General features: G+C 40.0%; 1 protein-coding gene across 4 annotated transcripts; it reads left to right on the top strand.

The window, feature by feature from the left end:
* Window positions 1–283: 283 nt before the first annotated feature.
* syvn1 (synovial apoptosis inhibitor 1, synoviolin) lies at window positions 284–10,944 on the top strand. Of its 4 annotated transcripts, none has more exons than XM_008419808.3 (17): window positions 284–843; window positions 1,728–1,877; window positions 1,972–2,064; window positions 3,148–3,300; window positions 3,432–3,480; window positions 3,778–3,881; window positions 5,209–5,335; window positions 5,433–5,532; window positions 6,186–6,251; window positions 6,371–6,487; window positions 6,676–6,833; window positions 7,554–7,706; window positions 7,808–7,963; window positions 8,064–8,247; window positions 8,373–8,476; window positions 9,229–9,290; window positions 9,727–9,839. In XM_008419808.3, the coding sequence occupies exons 2-17, from the start codon at window positions 1,746–1,748 to the stop codon at window positions 9,736–9,738; spliced, it is 1,770 nt and encodes a 589-aa protein (XP_008418030.1). In that variant the 5' UTR covers window positions 284–843; window positions 1,728–1,745; the 3' UTR covers window positions 9,739–9,839. The 4 variants fall into 4 exon arrangements, 3 of the variants coding, with proteins under 3 accessions (XP_008418030.1, XP_008418029.2, XP_008418028.2); XR_001777023.2 differs by having other exon boundaries at window positions 285–843; window positions 9,208–9,290; XM_008419807.3 differs by lacking the exon at window positions 9,229–9,290 and having other exon boundaries at window positions 285–843; window positions 1,731–1,877; window positions 9,727–10,944.
* Window positions 10,945–11,549: the final 605 nt, after the last annotated feature.

Below are 11,549 nucleotides of genomic sequence, written 5' to 3'. Positions count from 1 at the left end.
ATGGTTTTGCAAATAGTGAACACTTGGGTTGCCGACTCTACTGAAACTTTCCAACAACACGTTGTCTAATGCGCAAATATTTCCAAAAGTCAGATTCTAGCTAAGGTTTCAAAAATGGCTTTTAAAGTCTAAAATTGTTTGAATTGTAATTAAAATAGTTAACATCACACTATAGTGCGTTTAGAAAACTGAACATACACCGCAGAATATTTTCATCACCAATAATAAAAAAAAAAACGTTTTCATTTATTTCTCTTTTGATGTCTGAAATTGGCCGTGGGTATTTTCTTACAGAATAAGTAACTACAAATTATATATTTCCAATCTCCAATTCTTTAACATGATTGATTGGATTGTGAGACACCGCGCGCTTGAATGCGCCTCTTTTGGCTGTGAAAGCCTGATAACTTCCTATTGGTCCACGTTTATATTTACCGTAAAGCTCAGAAAATGCGGAACACAATATCTCGCACACCTGGAGGAAATGCAAGTAAGAAAGCCACTGGTAACTGATATCACAATGTTTTAACAATGTTCTCTTCCTGCCTCATTTGTAGCGTAGCTGCTAAACACGATACACCGCGCATTTCAGTGGCGCAAAAACAAAATGCTGTTGCGTTAAATTACCATAACAACCGGATGTGATGTGGCTTGTAAGGAGCAAGCCAAAGATAAACACGTAGACAGGCAAATACGGGCGAGGGGAGAATTAATAGCTAATAATTGGGAGGGTACGGTGACATGTTTGAAATGGAGTAGCTGGAGACAGCATAGAGGTTTTATCAGACAAGGAGGCCCCGTTGAATCAGCCGAGGAGCGAGCCGTCCTGCGGGTACCGAGTCGGTGAGTCCCTGACAGCTGGAGCGGTTGGAAGCTAACATAAGCTAGCATAGGCTAACTAACCCTTATTTCTGTTTGACAACATACCTGCAGAATTAGTTACAGTTATAACCCCAACAGAAGTCTATTTGAAGGTTTCGGTTCATGAATAATGTTTCCATATGTCTTAGGAAGCTGTCACAAGACTTAAGAGTTCAGCTTAATACATTAGCTCTAAACCGAATGTTTCTATGCGCCATAAAACGGTTATATAGTGCGAAAATACCTTTTGAAAATATCAATGGACTCTGTATGGTTTTATTTATGCTGAAGGTTTATGCTGCTCCAAGCAACTTCAGTATATATTAACATAAATATAACATATGCAAGATTTCAGTCTTAGTTTAGCTCCCATGGAGCTGTAACAGTTGTCTCTTCATACGTTAGGTGTTTTATAAAACAAAGTGGCTACATGCCACAGACGCTTTCTCTTTTGAAATGCGTCACTTTGTGTTTCCTTCAGGTGGTTTCCAAAGTTTAATTTGTGAAAGCACGGATTTAGACACTTTTGAATTACTTTGATTTTACTTTTCTCCCCCTAAATCATTTGAGGGCTGATGATTTTGACTTAGTTCTCTGTTTTTGTATTTCCTTAATGATAGACAAAAAAAAAAGAAAATAAATGTGTTGTGAAATAATTCTAAAAATTTTGACCCATTTAAGTGTCAAAGCATATGTATCAAACATTTATGTGACTCTTTTTAAAAAAATGCATTAAAGTACATGATTTTGGTTGATGCGGGGGATTTCTTAGTTTGATTCATAAGAAACATGAGATGCGTCAAGTCAGAATTTCTGAAGAAATCCTGAAGGTTTAAATTCTCATGTTGTGTCTGTTTGCACCTCAGCAGCACCTGCAGTCCACAATGGTGCGAGCAATCCTGGTGACCGCCACCAGCATGGCGCTGACCGGCGCCGTGGTGGCCCACGCCTACCTGCTCAAACATCAGTTCTACCCGACCGTCGTGTACCTCACCAAAAGCAGCCCCAGCATGGCGGTAGGTCAGCCGTCTGGTTGGCCTGTTTTTAGCTTTTGCTTGTCTTCACGTGAGCCGCTTTTAAAGTTTTCCTTTCTGTTTCCCTCCCCGTTAGGTTTTGTACATCCAGGCGTTTGTGCTGGTGTTCTTGCTGGGGAAGTTCATGAGAAAGGTGTTCTTTGGCCAGCTGAGGGCTGCTGAAATGGAGGTGGGGGATCATCGAAGATCTGTCTTTTCTTCACACTTCCATACATGTTATTGTGCGGAAATCGGGGTGAAACTCGTATAAAATCAACACAAAACCTGTCTATGTGCTCCACAAGAAAGCTATTTGAGTTATAACTGCATCAGATTAGTTTTATCCAATTAATGGAAATACATTAAAATTTTATGATTTCTGTAAAGCTCAGAACAGCGTAGATATGCACAAAGCCTATTATAAACTCCTTCCAAGATTGCACAAGTGGTTCAAAATTAAAGAAACAAACTATGAGTTAGGAGAGAGAGGTTTGTTTTAAAAAATGATGGTCAGGATAAATATTAAAAACATTTGTACTTCAACCAGAGAAACTCGGGTGTGAAATAATTGTTGGAAGTTAGAACTGTGTTTTTCACTCTTTAAGACAAAAAGTATAAAAAAATTATTTGCTAAGCAAGTACAAGATTTGATGATATGTAAATTTTTTTTTTTTTTTTTGTTTTCTACCGGCTCATAAAAGGAAGTCTTTGGAAAAATGCTTTAGAAAAATATACAAGAATAATTCTGCTGTTTTGATGATCGTCTATGTATAAAAAAGTGTAATAAGTTTATGCTTTTACTTGCACTTTTTTTTTATTTATTTATTTTTTGCCAGTGACAGGAATTGAAATATTATTTAATTCCGAAAAACGGATATCTTCTACAAGTTGAAATAATGTCTTTCTTTTACTTTTTTTTTAGTTCTTTTTTTCAGCATTGTATTTTTTTTTTTCTTTAAGCAGTTTTTTTATTTGTGTATGGAAAGTTTAAAAATTACAACAAAGTTTTGGAACTCTCCCTAGGAAAGTAAAAAAAAAAAAAACTAAACATGAGAATAAAGTTGAAATAATACAAGAATAAGGTCATGACTATTTTCATTATTTCGACTTTATTCTCTTAATTTTACAAAATTGTTTTCGTAATATAATTTTAGTATAAAAAAACAAAACAAAACAAACCCCCCCCCGACTGAAATGGAAAACGACAACACTGTGAAATGTTGTGCTGTAAATGTAAACTAAACGCGTTCTGCTCTCTCTCCCCCCCTGCCAGCACCTCATCGAGCGCTCCTGGTACGCGGTGACGGAGACCTGCCTGGCGTTCACCGTGTTCAGGGACGATTTCTCCCCTCGCTTCGTCGCCCTCTTCACCCTCCTGCTCTTCCTCAAGTGTTTCCACTGGCTGGCTGAGGACCGGGTGGACTTTGTGAGTGGGAAAAGGAAAACGGCCAAATCTTTACCAAACAAACAGCCGTAACCCAAGAGAAAAGATGAGCAAAACGCTCGTGGAGATCAGCTTATTGATTTTTTTTTTTTTTCCTGTCTTTTTCTCATCAGATGGAGAGGAGTCCGAACATATCCTGGGTTTTTCACTTGAGAGTTTTATGTAAGTACCTTTCAGTTTGGGTTTTTCTTTTTTTTTTTTTTGTACTGATTTCACTTGGCGCAAAGCATTTCATGAAACTGTATGCAAATATTTGCCAAAGCCAGGTGCGTCTTGGTTGTTGTCACAAAAGGGTTCCAGTTCCTCTTCAGTTTTACCGCCTAAAACTGTCTGCATGTCACAGAAACAACTTAAAGTCAGCATCTGCCTGGGGTTTAAAGAGTCACGTTTATTTTTTTTCCTCTTGTTTACACCCTCATGCACACTTCTGTAATGAACACTTCTTAATTTTTTCTGCAGCTCTTCTAGGACTTCTGGCTGTCATGGACTTCCTGTTTGTTAACCATGCCTGCCACAGCATCATCACCAGAGGAGCTTCGGTCCAGCTCGTTTTTGGCTTTGAGGTTTGTCCCAGTTCCTTTTTATACCCTTAAAAACTCGAGGCTTGTTAAATGAATCGTGGTTCATTTTACAATAAAAAAAAGAAAAAGAAAGAAAAAAAAAAAGCTGATTTTTTTTTCGTTCCCCATGCAGGTTCCTCTCATAATAAAGAGTAATCATTGTCAGTTGATTATTTTTCTTAGAAACTGCGATCTAAACTGTGCCAAAGTGAGCATCTTTAAAAAAAAAAAATCGCATTCAAATTTCTTAATAACTGGAAATCATTTAAAAACTTTAAAAAAAAGATTTGAATTCAGATATAATGCAAGTTTTGAAGTAATCTTGCAAAACCTCCAGCTGTGTGTAAAGAAAAAAGGGAAAAACATCTAAATCTTAATGCAGCGCTCACAGTGGTGACAGAGCTGACGGTTTAAATGTGTCGATTAGACCATTTATTACAAAAACACAAAATAAAATCAGCTCCTGCTACTTTAATATAAGAACTCAAAATGTTTTCTACTATCCTTTAATTATTAATTAATATTTATATGTCTAGGAGGTAAATAATATCTTGCATTACCAATACTTTAAATTAGACGCTTTAACAGTGCCTTTAAAAGTGGGGTCCACCAGGGGGCCTCAGAAAGTTGGAGGGAAAATGAGGAAGAAAATTGAAATATTTTATAAAGAATGGAATCTAATAGATTTTTAAGTACATTTTACATTTCTTTATATACAAATGTAATCTTTTTTCAGTCTTTATTGTAAAATATAAGTTGAAATAACTTATTGAAGATATATATAGAAGATAGAAATAACCTATATTGTCTCACAAAGGAAAAAGTTTCATCTTTCTGATTGGCTGATGTGATTAATATAAAAACTATCACATATTTTCTTCGCAAAAGAGAGGACTTGGATGTGTTGGGAAAATTTTATGTGTTTATATATCCAAGATCAGGTGAATGAAGTCACAGTATGTTACCTGGTAAATTTTCAACCACAGAACTTGTCAACTAAAATGAGAAGATGTGAGGTTAGCGTCTACGCTAAATGAATGGAATAATTTATTCAATAACAAATGAAAGTAAGGGAAAAAAAAGTAAAAGTCAATGTTTCATTACATATTTTATATTGTTGTCTTTGAGTTTTCACTGATTAGAGAATTTATTTTGTTTTAAATTGATGTTATTTGTTTCATAAATCTCGTTTTCCAGTCTCAGATATCTAACTCACCTCTGTTTTTTTTTTTCTGATGCTAGGTCACCACGTATACTTTACATCTGACTGCTGCTTCCCTCTCTGACACACACATAGATTTGATCATATTTTCCATTTGATTTTCCTCAGTACGCCATCTTGTTGACTATGGTCCTGACAACCTTTATCAAGTACATCCTCCACACTGTCGACCTTCAGAGTGAAAACCCCTGGGACAACAAGGCCGTCTACATGCTCTACACTGAGCTCTTCACAGGTGCTGCAACCAGTCTGTGTGTTCGACTGATTAAATATGGCGTCCATGATGATGATGACGATGACGACGTATGTGTCACATGGCGTGTTGTTGCCAGGTTTCATCAAGGTTCTCCTCTACATCGCCTTCATGACTATCATGATAAAGGTCCACACCTTCCCCCTGTTTGCCATTCGGCCCATGTACCTGGCCATGAGGTGAGCAGCTCTTCAAATGAAATGTCTGTCTAGAACAGGGGTGTCCAAAGTGTGGCCTAGGGGCCCTTGGTGGCCCGTGGAGCAATTTTATATGGCCGACTGCAGCTCAAGAATGCAAGACTGTCACATATGAGGCCCTCTGGTGGACACTTTGAAGAAGTTTATTTTTTTATTATTTTTAGGGTGAGAATCTCCGTTACTAATTTAATTCTCAAGCATAAAGTTATCTAAAAATATTTTTATTTTGCTTTTAATTTCATATGAAGTGGCGCCATAAACATCCAATGACTTTTTACTCAGGAAAAACAAAAACTAGATCACATCCATTCCTTTAAATGTCTTAGAGTAGATTTTTGTTGATGGAAAAATATTTTCTGGACTGCACAAAAAGACCCAAAAAGTTAGGAAATTTCAGCCTTTGCTTCATTAAAAAAGTATCATATATTCAATTTGTTGCTGAGCAGATAAAAAAAAAAAAAATCCAACAATATCATTTCGCATTTTAAGTTGTAAGAAGAGGTTTGCACACCTGATCTAGACAGTTGTTTTAATTTTTAGTTGTTTTTTTTAACAGAGTCTGGATTGCTGCTTCATGTCAACCTAAAACAACGTTTATTTCCCACATCTTTCAACTGTTTTATTTGTTTTTTCAGGCAGTTTAAAAAAGCCGTAACAGATGCTATAATGTCAAGGAGAGCAATCCGCAACATGAACACTCTGTGAGTCCATCAGTTTTTTTTTGTTTTGTTTTTTTTTAGTTATTCATTTAATTCTTATTTAATTGTAATATAGTTTTTGAGATATTTCAGCAATGTGTCTGTTATGATATGATGTTCAGATATCCTGATGCAACTCCGGAGGATCTGCAGGCCTCGGACAACGTCTGCATCATCTGTAGAGAGGAAATGGTCACTGGAGCCAAGAAGCTACCCTGTAATCACATTTTCCACTCCAGGTGAGTCCAATGTGACCACACACACACACACACACACACACGTCTGAGTTTAACACTCCTGCTACACTTAAACAGAGCAGAGTTGAGGTGGAAATTTAAACATGGCTGGAAACAAAAGATCCTTATGAAAAGTCGCTTTTTGTTTGCCTGATAAGATCGATGTTTTCACGGTCGTTGATGCTCCACAGCTGCCTGCGCTCCTGGTTCCAGAGGCAGCAGACCTGCCCCACCTGCCGCATGGACGTCCTCAGGGCATCCAACAACAACCAGGCCCAGGCCCCGCCCCCAGCTCCCGCCCCAGCCCCGGCGGCGCCCGCCAACGCCCCGGCAGCCCCGGCCCCAAACGGTGACTTTCAGCATGAAACTCATCCAGGGCTGGGCGACAAGTCGCTTTTATGGCTTTCGAAGATTTAATTTGTGGGAAAATCTAGTGTGCAGAGTTCAGAGTGACGTCATCTTGTTTTACAAATGTTTTTTTTTTTACAGATGCTATTTATTTGGATTCTGAATTCAGGTCAACTCAATGACAAAATATTGGGGGCTATGCCAAGTTGTTTTTTATTATTATTTTTACAAGAATTAAGTCATGATATTACAAGACACTTTATTCTCGTAATAACATGAGAATAGTCATATGACAATAAAGTCATAATGATACAATGTTAAAGTTGTCATAATAGGAGAATAAAGTATTAATTGTATGAGAACTGTAAACAAAATAACTACTTATCCAAGGTTTTATCACATTAAAACAACTTTTTTCTAATAATTTTAAGACGTTCTTCTGGTAAAGTTGCGACTTCATTCTGCCAATATTCTGACTATGTTCTCGTGATTAAACAAAAATTCTCTTAGGTTGGCCCTGATACTCCACTGTACAATGTTAAAGGGTTAATAGAGCAGCCATGTTGTGATGACTTCCTGAAGGCGGAGCTTCAAGAAGACCAGGAGCTTCTTACTTTTTTATTTATTACAGTGGAGAAAGCTGTACCTCTCCTACATTCACCGTTTTGTCTTTCCTTGTTCATTTAACTCCTTTTTCTTCCTCTCTCTCTCTCTCTTCCAGTGGCTCCCGGCATGCTGCCAGGCTTCCCTCCAGGAGTTTTCCCTTTCTGGGGTCCTTTCCCCGCAGTTCCTCCACCTGCTGCTGCTGCTCCACCTGCAGCTCCTGCTGCAGCTGACGCTCCAGCAGGCAGCACGGACACGACGCAGGCCGCTGGTAAAACGCCCCGAACTCTACCTTTAACTACGGTCATTTTAACTCAAGCGATTTAGCTTTTTCTTGATGACATCAATTTGTGATGCGTCCATCCCCTTTAGGCACCAGCCAGCCCACTTCTGCTGCTGCAGACGCTGCTACGTCGTCAGCCGCCGCTGCCGCTCCAGGATCAGCAATCCCAGGATTCCCTTTCTCCTTCCCGCCTCCTCCCTTCCCCGCTGCGCCATGGCTGCCGATGCCTCCGCCTCCTCCCTTCGGTAAGCTTCCACACACATCTAGAGACACTTGTTTGAGTGAAAAAAAAAATCATCTGGCTGTGTTGAAGTGCAGCTTATTCCTCTCTCTATCCTCCCCCAGTGTCGTCCATGCCTCCTCCGCCTCCGTCGCTCTCTCGGCTGACGGAGGAGGAACTGAGGGAGCTGGAGGCCGAAGGGAGGAGGGGCCTGGAGGCCAGGCTGCAGTGTCTCCAGAACATCCACACCCTGCTGGACGCCGCCATGCTCAACATCCACCACTACCTCAGCACCGTCGCCACGCTCGCGTAGGTTACACTCCTCCGTCCAAAACGGGTTTGGTCAGGAAAAAGCCTGCGATCTTGATTTGACTTTGTAATTTTGAAGAGCCGCCATGCGCTGAAACATCACCTCTCTTCTGTTCTCACCTCAGCCCTCCGCGGCCTGAGGGTGGCGCCGCAGAAGCTGGCGGAGCCGATCGGGAGGCGGCATCCACTGGCGCAGAGAGTCCCACCACGGAGAGGGACTCGTCCACCTGTATGTAACAAATACAAGTTTCTGATCACAGAAGTTTTCACTTTTTTTTTATTAATACAGTTTTGAAAAACCAGCTAAAAATATTTTCACAGAAGAATAATCAGTAAGTGTTTCATAATTTAGAAAGGATGGCAATGAATTCTGAATCTAGGGTGAAAAGTAGGTATGCAACACATGGGGACGTACTAATATGACAGTTTTATTAGCATACAAGTGTCTTAAAGGGGCAGGATTATGTAAAATATACTTTTTTCTATTAGCTCTACATCATGTTATGTCATTCCCTCATCATAAACATACCTGGAATGTGGCCTTGATTCTTTCACATGTAGCTCCACCTTCTGAGCTGCAGTTTTCCAGTTTCTAAGCTTCCAGGCTTCTGCCTCACAGAGCTGCCCCACTTGGCTCCTTCAGACTAGCCAGGAGCAATTAGCACACCTGTTGGAATCTGCTATACTCATTATATGAGCTATTTCTCAGTGAATATAGCAAGAAACGTAAAATAACTACTTTGTGTTTTTTATTGTTCAACCAAAAATCATATAATTATAAAACTTGGCAGTGATGAACTTGAGTTGAAATGTTTTCACTCAATATAACACTACAGCTCTGCTGTTATGTAAGCAGATGAGCAGATGCAGCATCCAGCTAAAGTATATCATTTAACATTAGCATTTCTGAGTTGTTTTTTTTTAATGTGGTTTGACTGCTGTATTTTTAAACATACTTAGCACAAAGTTGATGTCATTCAGCTGTGAGGATCGAGAGGAGGAAGAGGAGACAGAGAATCAGGACAGGCGGGGGAAGGCAGCAGGTTGGTGTAATGCTAGGCAGAGATGTAGGAACAGAGACTGAATCCCAGATGATTTATTTTAATATATCTATTTTTAAAGGGTATTAGCAAGATCTGTAAGCTATTAAATAATGCTTGTTTAATAACCATATGACTTAGCAGAGAACAGACTTTACCCAGTTGTGAGTTCAAAGAGATGACATGTAACAATTCAGTGCTAACATTCCTCCGTAGAGTCCAGGTTGTTTTATCAACCTGGAAATTATTATATGGGAATAATAATTTCTCATTATTCCCAGAATGAGAATAATAATTTCTCATTCCTGTAACAGAAAATGCATGAGGACTGGGTTTGGGGATGTGCATAACGTGTCTGCGTGCACAGGAAGCATGGAACTGCGCCCCCTGGTGGAGGAATGGGAGCTCCTTCCTAACCATGACTGTATTGTGTTTCCAGCTGACCCAGTAGGTGGAGCCACAGTCTCCTCTCAGCCCGCTGACTCCACCTCCTCTTCCTCAGACGCAGAGAGGAAGGAGAACTGGGACGAAGGAGCGGCGGACGACGAGAAAGGAGAACCCAGCGCAGCCGAGCTGAGGCGCCGCCGTCTCCGTAAGCTAGAGACGACGCCTTCGTCGCCGACATCGCCATCGCCACCTCCCGATAACTGATACGTGACCGGCGAGAAGAGGGGGCGGGGCTTGACGCTCTGAACCAACCGAAACTTTTGAGATAACTTATGGCTGCTTCGGCTCTTTGTCGCCTCTCTCCCTCGTCCACACGCTCAGGTTTCCCACAGCGACGAGTCGGACTCGAGCTAAGACGCAACCATTTCTGCGTCGGACGGCGACGGCTCCTCTTCTGTTTTTTTTGTTTTTCTCTCTTTTTAAAATTTTTTTTTGATTGGATCAACTCCGGAGTGGACTTCTGCCATGCCAACGCTGCAGGAAATGAACTCGGTCAGTCGGCGTTTAGGTCTAGTTTTACCGCATCTTCAGCAGGAAGGCAGTCCTGCTCACCATAGCAACACGTTACGCAACAAGTGGATCATTAACGTAATCCAGCATTTTCAGTTTCAAGTAAAGCCAAACAGCTAACTTCTGCTTTTTATACATGGCCACCGCCCCGACCCTCTCCTCGTTTCCCAGGTTTCTGAGCCCCGTTCCCACTGCTGACACTGTACCATACTGATTTATTGGAAACTGTATATACTGTATAAAGAGTTTTAATAGAATCGTCTGTACATGCTGCGGAATAAAGCAACTGAAGCAGCAGCTGATGCCACAGAGGAACGTGTCGAAGCTCCTGGTTTTAGGGGCCTTTTTCTACAGGTTTTCTGCTGCCGCCATGTGATGTCTTTAAGTTGGTTTGGCTGTTTAAATTAAAACTTATGACTGATCGGGGGAAAAAAAAGATTTCTTCACAGAAAGAGTGTTATTTTTATTTTGTTGTGGTTAAAACAACTTTATTTTAAATTTTGGTTTAGTTTTTGGGGAAAACATAAAAGATTTCCAGTCAACATTCACCACCAAACATAGAAACAAATCTTACTTGTATTTGCAAGAATATTTTTCTTTACTTGTTCACAACAAACTAAATATGCAATATTTAAACAGATTGTTGTAGAAAATCTGTAGGTCCCAATTAAAGAATCTTGCAAGATTCTTGTAAAACTTTTCTACATTTGCATTTTTGTCCTAACTTTTAGTTATTTTTGTCTGACCTTAGCAACAACAGAGACATGGGTCAATCTGTCTCGATCTGGGTTGCTATTGTTTATTGAATGAAACCAAATCTCTCCATTAATGTCTTGAAATTTGAGATCAGATTTGCATTCATATGAAGGCAAAAAGCATTGGAAATATTTGCCATTTGTCATGTGATGGTCTCCATCCAGTCCAAGTTTGAGTCACTTCAAGTCTGTTGCACTTGATTTTTGTATTTTGAAATTAATTCAAAAGTTTTGTTTTAATGCTTATAAGGCTATACTTCTACCTGATTGGTTGTTCAGGAGCGCACGAAAGCGTTCCACTTTGAGTTGTGATCGGTTGTTACCAGGGGGGTAAGCAATTCACCGCAGAGCATGCCTTTGGAATAAGCAGTTCCCCTCCGTAACAAGTGGTGGCAGCAGTGTTAATATACTCTCATAATGTAACAAGGCCTTCAAGCAAATATTTGTGAGTTGCCTCTTTGCACATGCGGCACTAACGTCACATCCGCATGAGCAAATGCGGCTCTCTTGTTTCCGCTCCAGATCAGCTTCTTCAGCCTAAAACTACTGG

This window comes from Poecilia reticulata, chromosome 10, assembly GCF_904066995.2.
Source record: "Poecilia reticulata chromosome 10, P_reticulata-male-v2, whole genome shotgun sequence".
In the NCBI taxonomy this organism is placed as follows: Eukaryota; Metazoa; Chordata; class Actinopteri; order Cyprinodontiformes; family Poeciliidae; genus Poecilia; species Poecilia reticulata.
Note: the sequence above shows the minus strand (reverse complement) of the source record. Positions and strands in the feature narration are given on the sequence as shown.